Here is a 21,775-nt window from a genome sequence, read left to right as displayed (position 1 = left end):
CCCCAAAACAGCTTTCTGTACGCGATATGGACACTATGAGTTCCTTGTTATGCCTTTTGGCTTGACTAATGAGGCAGCGGCATTCATGGACTTGATGAATTGCGTCTTTCACGATTTCTTGGACCAGTTTGTAATCATTTTCGTGGACAACATTCTTGTGTACTCACAAACTCGGGAAGAGCACGAGATCCAATTGAGTATTGTTTTGCAGATTTTACGGGAGTATCGATTGTATGCCAAATATGAGAAGTGTGAGTTTTGACTCCAAGAAGTGAAGTTTTTGGGATACGTTGTTTCGGAAGGTGGAGTGTCAGTAGATCCATCAAAGATAGAAGCAGTTTTTAATTAGGAGCAACCCAATAATGTTTTTGAGATTCGAAGTTTCCTTGGTCTAGCGGGTTACTATCGAAGATTTATGAAAGATTTCTCCCGTTTGGCAGCGTCTATGACCCGTTTGACACGGAAAGGGATCAAGTTTGTATGGAATGAAGCCTGTGAGTCATCTTTTCAGGAATTAAAGACAAGGTTGACTACCGCTCCAGTGTTGGTGATACCTGAGCGTGGCTTGGGTTATGTGATCTATTGTGATGCTTCACGTGATGGGTTGGGATGTGTGTTAATGTAGGATGGTAGAGTAGCGGCTTATGGGTCTCGACAGTTAAAGACTCATGAGTACAACTACCCTACCCATGATCTGGAGTTAGTGGCAGTCGTGTTTGCCTTGAAGTGTTGGAGACACTACTTGTATGGTGAAAGGTTTGAAGTGTTTTCAGACCACAAAAGTCTCAAGTACCTTTTCTCTCAAAAGAACTTGAATAACAGGCAGAGACGATGGGTTGAATTCTTGGGAGATTACGATTTTAATTTGCAGTATCATCCGGGCAAGGCAAATGTGGTAGCAGATGCCTTAAGCCAGAAATCTCGTGGAACCTTGGTCAGATTAGCTATTCAAAAATGGAAGATGCTTAATGATTTGGGCAGAGATGGGATTGTATTGTGTTGACGATGATGGTTGCAGCGAATCAGCATTCTTATTTAGTCTTGTGGCTCAGCCTACTCTTGTTGTAAGAGTAATTGAGTCACAGAGACAGGACTCAGATTTAGATGCCATTCACACTTTAATCTACAGTGGTGAAACGATGAAAGATTGGACCTTACATGCAGATGGAGGTCTACGATTCAGGGGTTTGTTAGTGGTTCCCACAGTTTGTCGAGAGGACGTCTTATGGGAGTTTCACACTTCCCACTTTATAGTTCATTCAGGTGGTACTAAGATGTATCATAATTTGAAGCGTCAGTATTGGTGGAACGGGATGAAGAAGGATGTTGCACAGTTTGTGGCGAAATGCCTTACCTATCAACAGGTGAAGGTTGAGCATCAGAGATTGGCTAGGTTGTTACAACCATTGCCAGTAGCGCAATAGAAATGGGAATATATTGCTATGAATTTTGTGACAGGTTTTCCAAGGTCACGGAGAGGCAACAAGGCCGTATGGGTCATCATTGACAGATTGAACAAGACGGCTCACTTTTTGCCTATTAAGGCAACAGATGATGCAGAGGCACTTGGTGTTCTTTACATGAAGGAGACTGTAAGGTTACATGGACTCCCAGTAACCATTATCTCAGATAGGGATGCCAAGTTCACTTCGAAGATTAGGGAGGGACTTCAAGCAGCGTTCTATTCAGCGGTGCTTCTTAGCACGGCAATCCATCCACAGACAGACGGCTAGTCGGAGCATACTATCCAGATTTTGGAGGATATGCTTTGGGCATATGCACTTAATTTGGGAGGCAGTTGGGAGGATCACCTTCCATTCATTGAGTTTGCCTACAACAATAGTCATCAGGCGAGCATCGAGATGGCTCCATTCGAGGCGTTGTATGAATGACCCTGTAGATCTCTAGTTTGTTGGACTGAGGTAGGCGAGACAGCCGCCTTAGGACCCGACATTGTACTCAAGACTACTGAGAAGATTAAATTGATCAAACAGAAATTGCTCACAGCTCAGAGCCGATAAAAGAGCTATGTAAATAGGTGGAGATGACCGCTATCGTTTGAGGTGGGAGACCATGTTTTTCTACGGGTTTCTCCACGGAAGGGTTTGATGAGGTTCAGAAAGAGTGGCAAGTTGTCGCCACGATTCATTGGACCGTTTGAGATTTTGGACCATGTAGGAGAAGTTGCCTACAGACTTTCTTTGCCACCACAGATGGACAAGGTTCACAATGTTTTTCATGTGTCGATGTTGCAGAAGTACGAACCGGATCCATCTCATGTGTTGGACTGGGTTGACGTGGACATTGATGAAGATGTTTCCTATAAAGAGGGTCTAGTGCAGATCCTTGATATACGGTAGAAGGTGTTAAGGGACAAAACAGTACAGTTAGTAAAAGTTCTTTGGAGGCACCATGGAGTCGATAAGGCTACTTGGGAGCTCGAACAACAGGTTCGCTCCAGGTACCCAGAGTTGTTTTCTTCCCCAAGTATGGTTTGATTTCGGGGACAAAATCCTTTTAAGTTGGGGAGATTGTGACGTTTCCAATTTTCAGCATTTTTCATTTTTTCGGTAATTCGTTAGTGCAAGGGTATTTTTGTCTTTTCGCGTTTTATGGTTGGGTCCATTTGCTTTTGTGCATTTTAATTTATGTGGATTAAGTGGTATTTATATGTGGTGCATTTATGTGTGTGTGTGATGTGGAAATTAAAGCGAAAAGAAAAAGGGAAAAGAAAATAAATTCAAAATGGCGGGACCCACCACTAACCCTATAAGTGGTCTAGAGACCACATTTGATTCACACACTTTCTCTCTCCCCGTAATCTTCTCTCTCACACATTTTTCACTTCATTTTTCTTCTCTTCATCAACCAAAACTTTGAATCAAGATTCCTCCCTCAATACTTGGTGATTTTAGGTGCCGTTTGAGGCAAAACGGAGAGCACGACGAGCTCTATGCGTGAGTAGCAACAATTTCAGTTTTGGTACTCCCTTGTGTATTCGAATTTGGAGACCCATTTCAAGGGTTTTGCTCAATCTAGAGTTAGGGGCTTCTTAATTCATGTCTTTTTTTTCTCTTTGGTGAATTATACCTTATTTATTGTTGCAAGTATGCTTAATTTGAAAGTTAATTGTTTAAAAAAGCCATAATTATGTGTATGAGTTGTTTTATGAGAAAAGCATGCTTAGATGTTGTGTTGCTATGTTTATTGTGTTGATAAATTACTAGAGATGATGAATATGAAGCATGCTAAATTATGTGGTGTAAATCTCTAAATTTTATGTCATTGAAAGCACGGAACATATATATGCACATCATGGGGTTGCATGAAGGGAATTGTATTGAAATGAAAGAAGGGAATTTCGGGAAAGAGCTTTGATGAAATGGTTTTATGAAAACTCGGTCGCCGCGGGGGTACCAAAGAATCGGAAGGTTAATATAGCCTAGAGGGAACTAGGGAGATTGCCCTAGCGTGGTTGAGCTAGCTAGGCCCCATAATGACGCCGCGGGGGTACCAAGGGTCAAGTACACTAGCCAATCCTTCTCTCGTGTCACTGCGGGGTCACCAAAGGGCGGGTTATATTAATAGTTTGAAAGTGACGGTTTTTGAAATGAAAGTGGGAAGCGACATCAACATGCATTGCACTCCCATTGCATCATATTGTGTATACTTGTGATTGATCGTTATGTGATTTTTATCCCGACATAGTATGATCCCCATTCCCATTACTCTATTCTTTGTATGGATTCATGGGGACACAAGAGGCGTGTCTTAAGTGCTACCTACTGAGCGATTCGCTCACCCCATTATATTCTACATTTTTTTCAGGTTACGGCAAAGAATTGGCGGATAAAAATCCACCACAGGCTTGAAAGTTGTTAGAAGACCATTTTGCTATTTTGTACTTAGGCCATTCTTTTGTATATCTATTGTTTTGGAAATGTAGCAAATGTTATCATTCATGGCCTTGTAACTCAAGTATGAGACTTAGCATTTGTTTGGTGTAAATGGAACTAATGTAAGTATTATAATTAACGTTAGGTAATTGTAACAAATGATCTTGTATGATAATCGTGTGGTAGTAGTCGTGTTCATGACCTTGGAATGTTTCATTTTGATGGCTTAGCTCACGATCGAATCATTTTATAGCTTTCCACAATCATTTTCAGTTCATTTCAAAACATAGCAGGTCAGCTTCAGGATGCAGGGCTCGAAGAAGCCACTTTGGTTGACCGAAATGGTGCATTGGTCGACCGAACCCCTCTTTTGACTCTCGGGATCTCCATTTCGGTCGACCGAAATAGGGTTCAGTCGACCGAAACTTTCACATGCTCTCAGTATCTCAGCTTCGGTCGATCGAACCAAATTATCGGTCAACCGGTTCTTGGGGGCCTACTTCTGCCGACCGAAGCTCTACTTCAGTCGACCGAAGTGAGTCTGTTTGGTCCAGCTTGCTCCTCTCGTCAATGTATCCACTTCTCGAACCTTTGAAAATTGTTTTGAACTTTGTGAAAACCTAGAGATGATCCTAAGGGTGATGTTGTGACACTTGAAATGTTAGGTTTGATGTAGATGACCTCGGGTTCGAGTAAGGTACCGGCTAACGGTCCGGATCCCCGGATTTGGGTCGTTACACAAAGGCAATAAGGTTGTTAAGTTCCTAGTCCTGCGGTTTGATGAGAATGTTTCCTACGAGGAGGGATCAGTTCAGATCCTTGAAAGACAGCAGAAGGTGTTGAGAAAAAAAAAAAAAAAAAAAAAAAAAAAAAAAAAAAAAATGATACCGTTGGTAAAAGTTCTTTGGAGGCATCACGGAGTTGAGGAGGAAACTTGGGAACTCGAACAGGAGGTTCGCTCCAAGTATCCAGAGTTGTTTTCTCCCTCAGGTATGGCTTGATTTCAGGGATGCAATCTTTTAAAATTAAGGAGAATGTAATGTTTTACGGATATATATATATATGTGTTAAAGTTATTTAGTTTTTTTAATAAAACAAAAAAAAAAGAAAAGGAAGTGGGCCCCTCTAACATTTTAAACACCATATAAGGCCTAATGACCATTAACCATATCCATTTCTCTCTCTCTCTCTACGTATCTCTGTCCTGAAGCTTCCCTTTTCTTTTCTTTTTTCTTTTCTAATTTCAAGCTTTGATTCCTCCTTCCATACTTAGAATTTTTGGGTGCCATTTACGGCAATTCGAAGAGCACGGAGAGCTCTACGTGTGAGTACCAACAATTTCAGTTTCAGTGCACTCTAGGGAGTTCAAAATTCTAGGGTTCTTGGGCTCAAATTAGGGGTTTTCATCAATTTGAGGTAGGGGTGTTCTAATCTACAACTTCTTGGGTCTTTTGTGAATTTTTCTCCTTAAATTTGATCCTAAGCATGCTAAATTTTGATTATCTAGTTTGTTGTTGTTGTAGTTATATGTAATCAAAATGATAAATGTATTCTATGTGTTATTTGAGTTCATATATATGTCTATTTTCATTGCGGTAAATGAGTATGCTTAGTGTTGATATGTTGTATGATCTATGATTATTTATTTATTTATTTATTGCTTTGAAAAATTGATGCTATGGTTACAAATAAATAAAATAAATGAATGTTTAGAAATTCTTATTAAATTGTGATGATGATGTAAATGGAATGTGTGAAAACCTATAGTTGAATTGATGATTAGAAGCATGAAACATTCATGCATCCATTGGGAAAAAAAAAAAAGGAAAAAATGTTTTAAAATAAATGAAATTATTTTTGGGAAAATATTTTCAAAGGTGTTTGTGAAAACCGGACGCCTAGGAGACGCCTAATGGTCCGTGTTGCTAGTGTAGTCTAGAAGAGAGTATGGTTGAGCTAACTAGGCCGGATGCGATGCCTTGGAAATGCCTTGTGGTCGTGGATAGTTAGTCAACCCTCCATTCGTGACACCTTGGAAGTGCCTTGGGTCGGATTACACTAACGGTTTGGTTGTTGAAACGGAATTGTTTCGGAAATGGGAAGCGACATTTGCATAACATTGCACTTCATGGCATTTTAGTAAATCTGTGATTGGTTGACATTTGCTACATATTTGTTGTTGTGGTTGAGAATATGTATTTCCCATGGTATGACCCCGTCCCTTTTTATCCATTCTTTGTGTGGATTCACAGGGTCATAAGAAGTGTGTCTTAGACACTTCTTACTGAGCTTATGCTCATCCTATTATTTTTTTAACATTTTTCAGGATATGGAAAAGAGGTGGCGGACGATGATCCACCACAATTTTAAACGAGTTTGAAGACTCATTTTCATTTTGTTATCTTTTGTATTAGACTCTAGTATTTTGTAAATGTAATCTTAACTATTTTGAGAAACTTTAGTTTAATCAGTATAATGTTGTAAGTTATGGACTTTAAAACTTTAGCTACATTTATGGTCTGTAACTTGTTGTAATAGGACTGTTCCTTGTTTGGATGAGATGGTGGAAGGGAATTTTTAATATGTATGTAATTATTTTGGGAATGTGATGTAATATTTGTATTGTGCGTTGGGACAGGACGGGTTATTTTTAGGGCCCAGTGAGGCCATTGTATTTTTTTTTTTGTATTTCAACAGGTTGTAGAGGGACTTTTTCTGCGGAGATCATGCCGAAATTTTATCTATTTTATTATTATTCTTTTGGTATCTAGTTGGGTCATTACAATGCGCCTCAAAAACCTTGTCTGATAAAGCACCACCATAAGACCTAGTTGAAGCCTCATTAAATGAAGTATCATAAGTAAAAAAAAAAAATTGGAAAAAAAAAAAAAATTTGAATTTTATAGAACCCTTTACATTATCATATTATCATGGGACAACGGTAATAAATTAAATTGGCAAGCATGAAAGAATAAATTCGAATATAAGAACAATAATTTTATGCAAAATAATTACAAATACTAATTCTAAATTTTATCTCAACACTCCCTCCCACTTCCCATTAATTAGCATTTCTTCCCAGCCGCTAGTGATACATTCAGTAAGTAATGTCCAATTATTTAATTATGAAGATGGTGATGCTGAGATAATGTTGGGACCAAATTTGAAATATGGTGTGTGATCGATAATGATGAATAATTCTTCTAATCCGGGACAGATGTCTTAATCAACAGCCATGCATACACATAGTAGCAGAGAAAACAAAATCCTTGGTTGAAGTTTGGTTCTTCGTAACCACAAGAATTTCTGAACTCATACATACATACATACATACATACATATATATATATATATCAAGTATGTTTCTTCATAACCACCACAAGAATTTCTACATATATATATATAGATAAATATATACACATACATAACATATTCTAACAACTGAGCTCTCTAACCAAAACAAGAGGAGTTTCTCTCAATATGGCTGATAGGTGCGAAGGATAAATGGTTGTCTACCACTCAAAATTCCACAACAATAGAATAAAATACCCACAAATAGCACTTTGACACATGGCTAATAGGTCTTGGAACAATAATTGATTATACATACCTCTTCAATAAACAATCATGTGGACACAAGTGTCCTTAACATTATTTCATAAATACCCACACAAACATTCAATCAGCAATATGTACCACTTGCTTAAGGTGCATACACAGCAACAATAGGACTTCTCACCATACGAGTCCCGTTAACATCATTCCAGCTTAAATACCCATAATTCACTAGGGAATCACTCAGTGGATTAGCATCTTTAACAGTCACCTCTATCGTTATATTGAACTCCGCTTTGCTGTACTTTCCAGCAAAGGATACCACCTGGGGCTGCACAACCACTTCCATCCCTGACGGAGCCTTCACCACTGCATGATAAGTAGAGGGACTATCTACAACATTTGTTAATACCCGGTTAAAGGTGTAATTCATAGTGTTGGTGTCGTTGAGGATAACAATAAAAGATGGATAATTAAGATCAAGACTGGCTTGATCACAACTGAAATTCGACCTTTTGGTGATGATCTTAATCTGTTTGCTCGTGTAGTTCAATCCACACAAGTAATTGATATAATCCTGAACCTCTATATCATAAACAAGACCAGGATCCATTGCCTTTTCAGGGTTAATATGTCCTGCCCCATAATCAAGAGGAGTCCCAGCAACTCCAGTGGTCATGTCAATGATGGAGCCATTGGCGTTATCATTCACATAAGCGGTAGTCATCATGGCTGATCGGATGGCAGCTGGGCTCCAGTCCTTGTGGAGCATTTTTAGAAGCGTTGCTACACCAACTGCATGGGGTGAAGCCATAGAAGTGCCAGAGAGGAGTTTAAAATCGCTAAGCAAATAGTCGTCTCCTATAGGTGCAGCTCCTCTATTGGGTACCCATGCAGCTAAAATATCAACCCCAGGAGCTAAAATATCAGGCTTTAGTATCCATGGAGACATGCGATCTGGCCCTCGTGATGAGAACCACGCCACAATAGGGGCAGGCTTGGTACCCAACACTGTTATCTTGAACTTGATGCTAACAGTTGCATTCTCCGTCTTGATTAGGTAGTCTTTGATCAAATCTCCGTGTTTTTGGGTTACTGCCACATATGGCAAATTGAAATCGCGTGGCCGAAGAAAGTTTTGGAAGGCAGTACTAAAGATTGCACCAGCAGCTCCTGACCTTTCTATTTCAAACATATTAACTGCTGCACTTTCATTGATGAAGTCACAAAATACAAACTTCCCCGCAACATCTTTTGGGTCAAGAGCATAGTCTTCGCAGAGTTCTTTGCTTCTATTCCCTTGGCCAAAGTATATTGGATCGCGAGACACTAACAAGTCTAATGGGTAGACAGATTTTCCACTAACAGTGAGGACCTCATCACCAAGCGTCACCTTAGCTGCATAATCGCGATCGATTGTCCCAGCACCAACAGTTGTGATCCAAGGAGCTCCATTGAGTACAGTGAAACCATCAGGACCACGGTTGCCAGCTGAACAAACAACAAAAATCCCTTTCTCCATGGCTGCAAAAGCTCCCACTGCAATAGGGTTTTCATCAAAAGGCGTCTCTCTGAAAGCCAATGATAATGACATGAGATCTACTCCATCAGCTATGGCTTGGTCCATGCCGGCTAACGTGTCAGTGGCAGCAGACTCGTAGGTGCTATTGAGGAATACAACCTTGTACATGGCAAGCCGGGCTTTTGGTGCAACCCCAGTTGCCGTTCCTTTTGCATAACCAAAGTAATTGGCACCTTGTACTGGGCTCCCAGCAGCAGTGGACGATGTGTGAGTCCCATGTCCTAAGAAGTCCCTCGGAGAGTCGTAGTCATCAGTTCTTGATATGTTTAGCCCTTGTTGCTTCATCCCTTTACTGAAAGAGCGAGCTCCAATGAGTTTTTTGTTACAATAAGAAGAGTTGAAATTTACTCCCGACTCACATGCCCCGCGCCATCTCTCTGGCACCGGGGTCATGCCATCATCTCTGAAACTCTCACTTTCTGGCCAGATGCCAGTGTCGATTGTACCAATAATCGTGTCATCACCAAAATTGGCTTGAGGCCACAAGCCAGCACTCTTTTTCAGGCCAAGAAACTCTGGTGTATGTGTGGTGTGAAGCTTTCCAGAGGTCTCAGGGTATGTGGCAATATGGCCTGGCATCTTCTCTAACTGATCGAGTTGAGACCGAGATAGCACTGCACCGAAACCATCCAACACATGGTTGTAGGTGTAGAGATGGGTTGGGAAAACACCATGATCGGACGATGACAGGGATGAAAGCATCGACGTGTACCAATTATCATGATCTGAGAAGGGAGTGGGCATAGCTGATTTGTCCATGTGGATGATGTAGGTCTCACGATCATCCCCTATCGTAGCTGACAAAGCAGTTGAAAGGAGAAGGAAGAGAGAGATGAGCTTGTATGGAAGATAGCATTCCATTGTTGCAGTGTAGTGACTGCAGTTCTCAAGAAATCAGCACAATTACAAAGTGCTTATATAACTCTGTTTACATGTTAATGAGACACCTACCTAAAAAAATATTATCGCAGGGACATGTTAATGAGACACCTACTCACGTGACAGAAGGAAAGGCTAAAGAGATGTTACAAGAGCAAGAAGTTGTCAATAAAGAGATGTTACAAGAGCAAGAAGTTGTCAATGTCTATTTTGAAGAAAACTCGCGCAATACTGAAGGATATCTATATCTAGTGAAGTAATTACTGCTGTCTGAAGGCCGGCCTGCGACACTCATAGTTCTGGTCGCCTAATTTAGCGGCTGGATCTACTCAATTAAATGAAGAAATATATTTTGAGTATAGAGCTAAATAGAGCTAATCTTATCATGCTTGATATCAAAGGGTCCAGTTCTTCTCCAACAGCATATACCCTCAAGAATTGACTTTCATTTGAAAAATAATAATTTGGTGTGATTTCTGCAAAATTCATTCACCTCCATAAATCTTTAACAGTTATGCTTAGAAACGTCATATTTAAAAATGACCACACCAAGAAAATCACATAGATCAAGGAAGAATGAATTTACCACCAACACAAGAGGAGAGATGATGTGATGAGGAATAAAAATAACCAAACAGCTCACGCGAAGCAGGACTAACCATGAGCAACCATAATTTCACCGGATAGTATTGAGAAATAAGAATCCATGTTATCAAAGGGGTAGAGCTCACTAGTGGGATGATTTTATTTTACGCGCCAAAGCACCATAAAAACCTTGTCTGATTAAGCGCCACCACAAGACCTATTTGAAGCCTCATTAAATGTATGATAAGTAAATTTTTGGTATTTTCCGGAACTCTTTACATTATCATATATTTTGGGACAACGGTAATAAATAAAATTGACAAACACAAAAAAACAAATTCAAATATAAGGGCAATCACTTTATGTAAAATAATTACAAATACTAATTCTAAATTTTATCTCAACACTCCCTCCCACTTCACGTTAATTAGCCTTTCTTCCCAACCACAAGTGTAGGTGACACATTCACTAAGTAATGCCCTATAATTTAATGCTGAAGATGGTGATGTTGAGATTACGTTGGGACCAAATTTTACATGGTGTGTGATCGATAATGATGAATAATTCTTCTAATCCGGGACAGATGTCTTAATCAACAGCCATGCATACACAAATATAGTAGCATAGCAAAACAAAATCCTGGTTGAAGTATGGTTCTTCATAACCACAAGAATTTCTAAACTCATGTATTGTATACATAAATATATATATATAAAGTGTGTTTCTTCATAACCACCACAAGAATTTCTGCATACATACATATATATATATATATATATATATAGATAAATATATACTCATACATAACATATTCTAACAACTGGGCTCTCTAACCAAAACTAGAGAGTTTCTCTCAAACTGCCACAAGTGGCAATCTGCATATGGCTAATAGGTTTGAAGGATAAATGGTTGTTTACCACTCAAAATTCCACAACAATAGAATAAAATACCCACAAATAGCACTTTGACATATGGCTAATAGGTCTTTAAACAATAATTGATTATATATACCTATTAAATAAACAATACAACTTCTCATGTGGACATGAGTGTCCTTAACATTATTCCAGATTAAATACCCACAAATAATCAATAATATTTTTTATTTTTAACATTTTTCATTTTCTAGAATTTTTTTTTATTTTTCAGGGGTATTTTCGTCTTGTCTCGTTTTACGTGCCGGACACCATGAGTGTGTCGGATGGTTCCAAGAGTTGGTAGGGGCATTTCATTGAATTCGGGGACTCTTGGAAATGCATTGATTGCCATTTCGGCATTTTTCAATTTTCAGGTCGGGCGGGACCCCTAACCGGTATCGTTGTGCACGAGAATTATTTTTTAGAGCTGTTGCATGTCATTTATTATTATTTGAGGTACTTTATATGGCTATGTGCTAAATAATTGGTTGAAATGTGGTTAGTGCATATATAAATATATATATATATATGTGTGTGTATAAATGTTAAAAAGATTTTTGTTTAACCACATGGAACCCTCCATTGACATAGTTATTTTAGGTGACCAAATGGTCACCAACTAGACCATTCTTTCTTCCTTCTGGCTGCAACAGTTTCTCTTTCTAAGCTTTATATATGTATGTTTTTCATCCGTTTCAAAGCTAGATTTACACAATTTCATTGGGAATTCGACTTTGCCATTGAAAGCAAAGTTCACGAGCTCAACGAGATCTACAAATTGATTGAAGCAAAGTTAGAATTGGATGACTTCGGTGGATTTCAAAAATTGGGGCTTTTGCTTCAAATTGAGGTAGAGTTGTCTAACTATCAATTTCCTTAGATTTAGTAGTTAATTAGATGTTTTTGCCCCTCTTTAGCATGTCAGTTGATGCCTAAAATGTATGATTAAATTTTAGAGTTTTCGCTTGCACTTGAATTGTTGAATTGAGGCATTTTACGTGATTAAATGTTTATCTTGTGTATAAATTGCAAGTGGCATGCTCTTCAGTTGCCATGTGATGGTTTATTCAATTTTTTTTTTTTTTTTTTTTTCACACATGGTTGTTGTGATGTTTTGGTTAGACATACGCTAGATGATCCTTAAATGTTTATAGCATGATAAAAATGTTAATTGTGTTATGAAAGTATGTTGATTATTGAACAAATGAAATTGAAACATTCTATACGTATGTCATAGTGAGTTCATAAGCAGAGGAGAATTGTGTGGATACACGAGGTGGATGTGATGTGTGGATACACGAGGGTGTGGTGTGACGTGGGTGCCCATTGAGCTTTTTATGTATTGTTTTGCTTTGAATGGTATGATGGTTATTCGGAAAAGCGGAAGTGTTGTTTGTGAATCCCTCGCATGATCCCTAACTCTTTTCCCTATTCATTGTCTGGAAGACATGTGGTTATTTACTTTGCTTAAGGAGATGCCATTTAGGCAATCTTTACTGAACCGTTATGCTCATTCCTCTACATTTTTCAAGTCACGGGGTTGAGTTGGTAGATGTTGATCTTCCACGAGCATGGACGGGACTAGAAAAGATTTATTATTGGCCGTTCTGCATTATGATATCTCTTTTATAAAATTTTCAGAAAATCTATGTAATTATTTTATTGTTGTAACTTGACAATGTACCCGTATTTTTAGACAACAGTTTGATGTATTTTGTGTATGGCCATGGAAACATGTAATAACTATATTGGTATATTGGGATGAATGGGATGACTCTGGGTTATTTTGGTTAATTTTATTGATGAGGATGACACAGGATGTATATTATTAATGTTGCCAGGTGATTATTTCTTTCCCACCAGGTATTCTTTGTGGGTTAGTTGACTACCAGGCGTAGTCTACTGTGGGTTAGTTGACTACCATATAGGCGTAGTCTACTAGGGGTTAGTTGACTACTACACAGGGGTAGTCTACTGGGTATTTTCCCTTTTTTCCTTTCATTTCTTGGCAATCTTTTAAGGGTTTCCTAGTATCCATGCATTGGACCTCTATGATTTGGGTCATTCCACCAATGCGTACTAGAAGGATCTGTGGGGTGTACTAATTACATCTTAACCTTGGTAATGACAGCACTGCCCCTAGATGATCTCGGGTTTAGGTAAGGACCCAGTTAGCGATTCGGACCCTCAAGTTCAGTTCGTTACAAATTTGGTATCAGAGTTTTAGGTTCGAAAACCTAAGGACGACGGGTAGGGTTGACCTAGAGGAGTTAGAATTGGGTTTGACGGCATTACGTGCTTATGTGGTTATTACTTTTTGTTTCAAAAGCATAACTTATTGCTATGTGCTTATGTGTTTAGATGTTACTATGTTTACTGTATGTTTATGTGTTTATTGCTCGTTGAGTTTATTGATTGTCGAGTGTAAAATCATGATCAACAGTTTGATGTTAAATATTTATGTGTAACTGATTATATGACTAAAATTGTTTGGAACATGTTTGATTTGTCATGTGCTTATTTGTTAATTGTTACTGTTAATGAAAGCATGCTTAGTTGACTACGTGCTTAATTATTAAGTGTTATTATTATTTAAAGCATGTTACACGAGTTCTTAGTGCATGTAATTGAGCACGATAGTTGTGATCTTATTTTGGGACGTAGTTACACGTTTAGGTTTATGTTATGGTCGTTCAGTGGATGTTTGCGTAAATAGTTTGTTTCATTGTTGAAGAGTTTGAGGTTTTGGGGCGGCATTGCATGTTGGGTTATCAAGGGTTCTGACCCACGTATGTAAGGGGCTTGATTACTTCTATGCTTTTGAATGTTTTATTCTTACCGAACGGATAATATGAGCATCATAGCTCATAGATTGGGCTATTTCATGTATTCCTGTTTCGATCGTATAGTTGCTTTTGTAGAATCGCGCTTGAGGGTGACGTAGAGAGATGGATTCGAATGAAGTTGGAGAACAAGTAGGTGAAGGGCCATCCCAACCAGATAGGGTTTTAATGGGATAAGGCCAAAATAGAGGGGTGGATAATAATCCATAAGTACCGCTGGACGATGTCTTATTAGCGAGGGCTGTAGCCTCAGCCTTTCAGAATCTAGCGAGTACCACAGCTCCTCAAGTGGTACCACAACCGACTATTCAGCCACAGGAGACAGAGATGGAGCGGAATCTTAGGTACCTGATTCAGTTTGACAAACTCATGAAAGTAACATTTGAGGGAGGTCCAGACCCGTTGGTAGCGAACGATTGGTTAGATGAAGTTGAAAAGCATTTCAAGGCAATAGCAGTGCCCGATGGTCGATTGAAAATCACCTTAGCTATGTATAAGTTTGTTAACAACGCGGCAGTATGGTGGAAGACCATGACTAGTGTGCATGGCATTGACAGTATGAGTTGGGATACATTCAAGAGTCTTTCCTTTGATAAGTATTTCCTGCAGACTAAGAGATGGGAATTGAGGACGTAGTTTGACGGACTTGAACAAGGTGACTTGTCAGTGACAGAGTATGAGAATAAGTTTACTTCTCTTTCACGTTTTGCTACAGATGTGTTAGGGAACGAGGAGGAGAAAACATGGCATTTTGTGTACAGCCTAAATCATTCTATTAGGCCGGGGGTGACTCTCTTGAGATTAAAGAATTACTCGGAAGCGGTTACGAGAGCACTGATGGCAGAGGCAGAAGCCAAAGATTGGCAAGAAATGAGTGGTATTGTGGTTTCTCAAAGATGAGGTGCAAGTATGGGTACTTCTTCCTAGAGCAAGGAAACGACACAGAAGTGCTTCATTGTTTTCTCAAGAGCAGCAAACGGAAGGTGCTACTCCTAATGTTGGTGTTTCTTCAGGGTCCTCTAGGATGAGTTTGGTGTATTATCATTGTAGACAGCCAGGACACCACAAGACAGAGTGTCCTCTTGATAGACCTAGTTCCGGAGTTTGTTTTCGGTGTGGTCAGTCGGGCCACATGAAGAGAGATTGTCCACAGAGGAAATGAGACACTACTGTTATTGTTTCTTGTGTAACGGGGGATACCTGTGTGATTGGGCAGATGCCTATGCATAGTTATGCTAGATGTAACGGGGGGTTACATGTGACTGTTGTAATGGGGGATACTTGTAAGTTCTGTAACGGGGGATACCTGTGAGTTTTGTAATGAGGGTTACCTGTAAGGCATGTCGTGTTGTAACGGGGGACACCTATGAGTCATGTTGTGTTATAACGGGGGACACCTGTGAGTCATGTTGTGTTGTAATGGGGGACACCTGTGAATCATGTCGTGTTGCACGGTTGTCTGTGAGTCGTGTTGCATAGTTATCTGGGAGTCATGTCATATGTGTATCCTATCATGTTATTGTCAGTGCATCGTGTCGTGTTGTAACGGGGGCTACCTGTGAGTCGTGTCGTGTCATAACAGGAGATACCTGTGAGTCTAGTGCAATAACGGGGGACACCTGTGAGTTCTGTAATGGGGGATACCTATGAGTTCTATAGCGGGGGATACCTGCGAGATTGGGTGTGATAGGAAATGCCTGCACACTATTGTTCTGGTAATAGAGGCTACCCATGAGTTTGGACAGGTGCCTGTGCACTTTATGCAATGTCGGGTTCATCTGTGCCAGGATGGTGGACATATCCCATAGTATGGCTCCAGACTGGACGATGTTAATGATGCTTAGTATAAGCTCTTGGGGCAGGATATAGTTTGAGATATTTTGTATGAGTTTTTAAGTTGTAATAATGTACCAGTTGTGACTGCTATGTATTAAGGCAATGATGTGTATTTTGTGAGCAGTTGAGCTCTTATGTAATGGTTTTAATGATGGATTAATGACAGAAGGGTTTTATCCATGTTACTTTAAAGGTTATTGAGGTTGTAGTCAGCATTACCTAGTTGTTTCTATGAATGAATGGCATAGCTTTTTGCTTATAAGGTTCTTCTTTGGGCAGGATGGGACGCGATGTCTTAGGAGTCGTTGTCTAGCCCTAGTGTTTGGGAAAGGGCACTGTTCTCTTTTGCATATGGATGTTAAGTGTACAAGTTACGGATCGAGTTGTTTCGTCTCCGTTTAATTCCTCTTTCTTGGCATAGCTTATGTAAAGTATCGGCAGGTGCGTGTTCTGTTCTATTGCAGTAGAGGGACTTGATCTTCCTTCTTCTTGTTTTGGTCCTGGCAAGGACTTTGTTGTCTATGAGTTTTGTACCTCCGTATAAGTGTTGTGCATGTAAGCGGGCGAAAGAACTTTTTAGAGCTCCCTCTTTTATTGGGGATCCCGAGTGAGGGTTTAATAAAGATCGTCCAACTTGCCTTCACGATAGGAGGTGAAGTCCTTGGTTTCGTGGGACCCGTTCCAAGAGGTTATGATCGATGCGATGTGAGACGCGACTCGTTGACCGTTGTGTATGTTTTCTTGGGGTCTTAGTGCTAGTAATGGTACCTAGCAGTCGTGATAAGACTTATACATTGAAGATGGTTAGACCGTGTGTCTAGAGTTAGACATAGAGAGACGATGGGAATGGCCTGGCCAACCATTTCTCTGAGTCAGTCTTTCCTTAACACAATGTCGGGTCAAAGGTCAACGATCATTGATTTTAGTATGCTTAGTGACAGTCGGAGTACAGTGTTGTACATTGCGTACGTGTGGTAATACGATCCCATTTTAAAGTGAGTCTTACTTGGGATTGATGGTATTCTTTATACGTGTTCAGGTGACTTATCGTGGATGGTGGTGTACTTAGTACGGGACTACGTGTCTAAGGAATTTCAGTTGTTAGATCAGTTGATCCTTGAGCTATGCTGATGGTGTGTTCAGCTATGTTATAGCTATTAAAAATAGCAGTCATCATAAATGGTTTTAAGGGCATCTTTGGGATAGTGAGTTGAGCTCGTTTGTTGGTTCATTAAGTAGTTTTGTAACCACTGTTCTTATGAGCCTTAGGGTGTTTAGCACAGATTGTGTGAGGCGCTACTGGTTGGACCTACCGCTTTGTGGGATCTAACAACTTTCTAGTGGGACATCTCGCGTGGATTGGGTTGATGTGATCTTATGTTTCGGATTGCTTTTGACTTGGGAAGAGCGTTTTTCCCTTGATCTCACGAGAGAGAATAGATGGTTGAGTATTGTGGTGATTTGGAATAGTTGATTCCTTTTGGGATGCATGTATTCATATGGATGACTGGAATTGTTGTTTGCGGATTTAGTGTCAACTCGTGGTATATTCAAATCTAGAGGATGGCGATCCTGATGGTTCTCAGTGGTTATGACTCGGTGAAGTCACGGAGTTTGTTTGGGGGCTTATGCCTCGTGTGCTTAGTGTGTGGCGATAGAGAGTTTTGTTAGGCATAGGGTGTACTTTTGCATCCAGTTTGTTATTGTAGGGGAAAGGTTTCATGTGACTGTGGTCACTATTCGGTCGATGTTGCGTCAAGTTGCAAGCATAGGGTTGCGAGTGACATGGGACGTAGGATTCTTCGTGTTGAGATTTTTGGTGTTGCGTGTTACGTGGAGCACTTTTTGCATCCTTTCGTCCTTCACTTGTGAAGCAGGTTAATTTCAGGGATGAAATCTTTTCAAGTTAGGGAGAATGTAATGTTTCCGATTTTTACCATTTTTCATTTTTTAGAATTTTCATGATTTTTGAGGGGTATTTTCGTCTTGTCTCATTTTGCGTGCCGGACACCATGGGTGTGTCGGATGGGTCCGAGAGTTGGTAGAGGCATTTCTTTGAGTTCAGGACTTTTGGAAATGCATTGGTTGCCATTTTGGCATTTTTTAATTTTCGAGTCGGCAGGACCCACAACCGGTATTATTGTGTACGAGAATCTTTTTGGCTATGTGTTAAATGATTGGTTGTAATGTGGTTAGTGTATATATATATATATATATATATATATATATATATATATATATGTATAAATGTTAAAAAGATTTTTATTTAACCACGTGGGACCCGCCATTGACATAGTCATTTTAGGTGACCAAATGGTCACCAACAAGACCATTCTTTTTTCTTTTTTTGGCTGCAGCAGTTTCTCTCTCTAAGCTTTATATATGTATGTTTTTCATCCGTTTCAAAGCTAGATTTACATAATTTCATTGGGAATTTGACTTTGCCATTGAAGGCAAAGTTCACGAGCTCAACGAGATTTACAAATTGATTGGAGCAAAGTTGGAATTCGGTGACTTTGGTGGATTTCAAAAATTGGGGCTTTTGCTTCAAATTGAGTAGAGTTGTCTAACTGTCAATTTCCTTGGATTTAATAGTTAATTAGATATTTTTGCCCCTCTTTAGCATGTCAATTGATGCCTAAAATGTATGATTAAATTTTAGGATTTTCAGTTGCACTTGAATTGTTGAATTGAGGTGTTTTACGTGATTAAATGTTTATCTTGTGTATAAATTAATTGCAAGTGGCATGCTATTCAGTTTCCATGTGATGGTTTATTAATTTTTTTTTTTTTTTACCACATGGTTGTTGTGATGTTTTGGCTAGAAATATGCTAGATGATCCCTAAATGTTATTGCATGCTAAAAATGTTAATTGTGTTATGAAAGTATGTTGATTATTGAACAAATGAAATTGAAGCGTTCTATACACATGTCATAGTGGGTTTATAAACAGAGGAAAATTATGTGGGTTGAGCGATGTGATGTGTGGGTACACGAAGGCGTGGATGTGATATGGGTGTGCATTGGGCATTTTATGCATTGTTTTGCATTGAATGGTATGATGGTTATTCGGAAAAATGGAAGTGTTGTTTGTGAATCCCTCACATGATCCCTAATTCTTTTCCCTATTCATTGTCTGGAAAACATGTGGTTATTTACTTTGTTTGAGGAGATCCCATTAGGCAATCTCTACTGAGCCGTTGTGCTCACTCCTCTACATTTTTCAGGTCACGTGATTGAGTTCAAGGGGGGAGGGAAGGGTGGGCGAAGCCCACCACAAAAAAATAAAAAATAAAAATAAATTTTTTTTTGTATACTACTTTAATGACTAGAAAAGATTTATTATTGGCCATTTTGTATTATGATATCTCTTTTGTAAAATTTTCAGAAAATCTATGTAATTGTTTTATCGTTGTAACTTGACAATGTACCTGTATTTTTAGACAGCTGTTTGATGTATTTTGTGTGTGGCCATGGAAGCATGTAATAACTATGTTGGTATATTGGGATGAATGGGATGACTATGGGTTATTTTGGTTAATTTCATTGATGAGGATGATACGGGATGTATATTATTAATGTTGCCAGGTGATTATTTCTTTCCCACCAGGTATTCTTTGTGGGTTAGTTGACTACCATACAGGTATAGTCTACTGTGGGTTAGTTGACTACCATGGCATAGTCTACTAGGGGTTAGTTAAATACTATACAGGCGTAGTCTACTAGGGGTTAGTTGACTACTATACAGGGGTAGTCTACTAGGTATTTTCCCTTTCTTTCTTTCATTTCTTGGCAATCTTTTAAGGGTTTCCTGGTATCCATGCATTGGACCTTTATGATTTGGGTCATTCCACCACTGCGTACTAAAAGGATCTGTTGGGTGTATTAATTACATCTTAACCTTGGTAATGACAGCACTGCCCCTAGATGATCTAGGTTTCGGATAAGAACCCGGTTAGCGATTCGGACCCTCGGGTTCAGTTCGTTACAAATATGTACCTCTTACTTAAGGTGCATAGGCAACAACAATAGGACTTCTCACCATATGAGTCCCATTAACATCATTCCAGATTAAATACCCATAATTGACTATGGAATCACTCTGTGGACTAGCATCTCCAACGCTGACCTCTATCGTTATATTGAACTCGGCTTTGCTATACTTTCCAGCAAAGCATACCACCGGAGGCTGCACAACCACTTCCATCCCTGACGGGGCCTTCAGCACTGCACAATAAGTAGAAGGACTATCTACAACATTTGTTAATACCTGGTTAAAGGTGTAACTCATATTGTTGGTGTCGTTGAGGATAACAATAAAAGATAGATAATTAAGGTCAAGACCAGCTTTATCACAGCTAAAATTCAACCGCTTGGTGATGATCTTAATTAGTTTGCTTGTGTAGTTCATTCCACACAAGTAATTGATATAATCTTGAACCCCTATATCATAAACAAGACCAAGATCCATGGCCTTTTCAGGGTTAATATGTCCTGCCCCATAATCAAGAGGAGTTCCAGCAACTCCAATGGTCATGTCAATGATGGAGCCTTTGGTGTTATCAATCACATGAACAGTAGTCATCATGGCTGATCGGAAGGCAGCTGGGCTCCAGTCCTTGTGGAGAGTTTTTAGAAGCACAGCTACACCAACTGCATGGGGAGAAGCCATAGAAGTGCCAGAGAGGAGTTCAAAATTGCTAAGCAAATACTCGTCTCCTATAAGTGCAACTCCTCTATTGGGTACCCCTGCAGCTAAAATATCAACCCTAGGAGCTAAAATATCAGGTTTTAGTATCCATGGAGACATGCGATCTGGCCCTCGTGATGAGAACGACGCCACAATAGGTGCCAAGTAGATAAATTATTAATGTACCCATAGACTTGGGAGAAAAAAAAATAAATAAATAAATAAATAAAATAAATAAATTTGTCTATTGCGTTATTAGTTGACATTTTTAAAATAGATAAATAAAATAGTGATGTGCAATATTTTTTATTTTTTTGGTTGAAAAATTATTTTCAATAGATGCAACAACCACGTAGATTTATGAATTTTTATTCTCTGGAAATTGTTTTGTAGTTTTTCCAACTAAACAGATTTTCAAACTCAAAAAACTGATAACCATTTTCTGTTCTGATTCTCTGATAATTATTCTTGAAAATTATTTTCAAAGTCTCATTCCAAGTAAGGCCATAATCTCTTTTTTTTTTCTCTCTCTCAAAACCAGATTTCCCTCCCTCTCAAACACAAGAAATGGACCCGCTTGAGTCACGCGAATTGGAGGTCCTTGATGTTCTAGCATACCAGCTTCCCCATGATGGGGAACAGGAGGTTGTACATAATTATTTTATTATTATATATATAATGTATTCTGTTGTTGCTTTTATTAGTTTTATATATTTTATTTCTTATATTTTGTCTGGAATACTTTACTCTAAAATGTATGTGTGGGAGTATCTATCAAATAAGGGTTTCCCGGGAGGAGTACGCCATGGATTTTGAGGGCGGAGTATGCCGTGCCCAGTCACCTTTGGGCAGCGGCTGCAACCGTAGCCCCAACGATTCTACACTGGTCCACCTGATCCACTTCAATTTGGTGTATGATAACTTTATTTTGTTTTATTTTATTTTATTTTATATAAAATGATACTCATAATTAAGTATGTTTTGCTAGTGG

The 21,775-nt window shown here is 39.1% G+C and overlaps 2 protein-coding genes across 2 annotated transcripts; both read right to left on the bottom strand.

Moving 5' to 3' along the window:
• Nucleotides 1-7,421: 7,421 nt before the first annotated feature.
• On the bottom strand, nucleotides 7,422-10,632 carry LOC132299981 (subtilisin-like protease SBT3). The gene has a single exon (XM_059796906.1). It carries the CDS (start codon nucleotides 9,892-9,894, stop codon nucleotides 7,600-7,602), a length of 2,295 nt encoding a protein of 764 aa, XP_059652889.1. The 5' UTR covers nucleotides 9,895-10,632; the 3' UTR covers nucleotides 7,422-7,599.
• Nucleotides 10,633-20,100: 9,468 nt separating this feature from the next.
• LOC132301295 (subtilisin-like protease SBT3) lies at nucleotides 20,101-20,904 on the bottom strand. The gene has a single exon (XM_059798563.1). The coding sequence runs from the start codon at nucleotides 20,902-20,904 to the stop codon at nucleotides 20,101-20,103; it is 804 nt and encodes a 267-aa protein (XP_059654546.1).
• Between the last annotated feature and the right edge of the window lie 871 nt (nucleotides 20,905-21,775).

Source organism: Cornus florida, unplaced genomic scaffold (assembly GCF_030987335.1).
Source record: "Cornus florida cultivar Cherokee Brave unplaced genomic scaffold, ASM3098733v1 CherokeeBrave_3.0.0_Hap2_Chr03, whole genome shotgun sequence".
Classification (NCBI taxonomy): Eukaryota; Viridiplantae; Streptophyta; class Magnoliopsida; order Cornales; family Cornaceae; genus Cornus; species Cornus florida.
The sequence above is the reverse complement of the archived record's forward strand: the minus strand, read 5'-3'. Positions and strand labels throughout refer to the sequence as shown.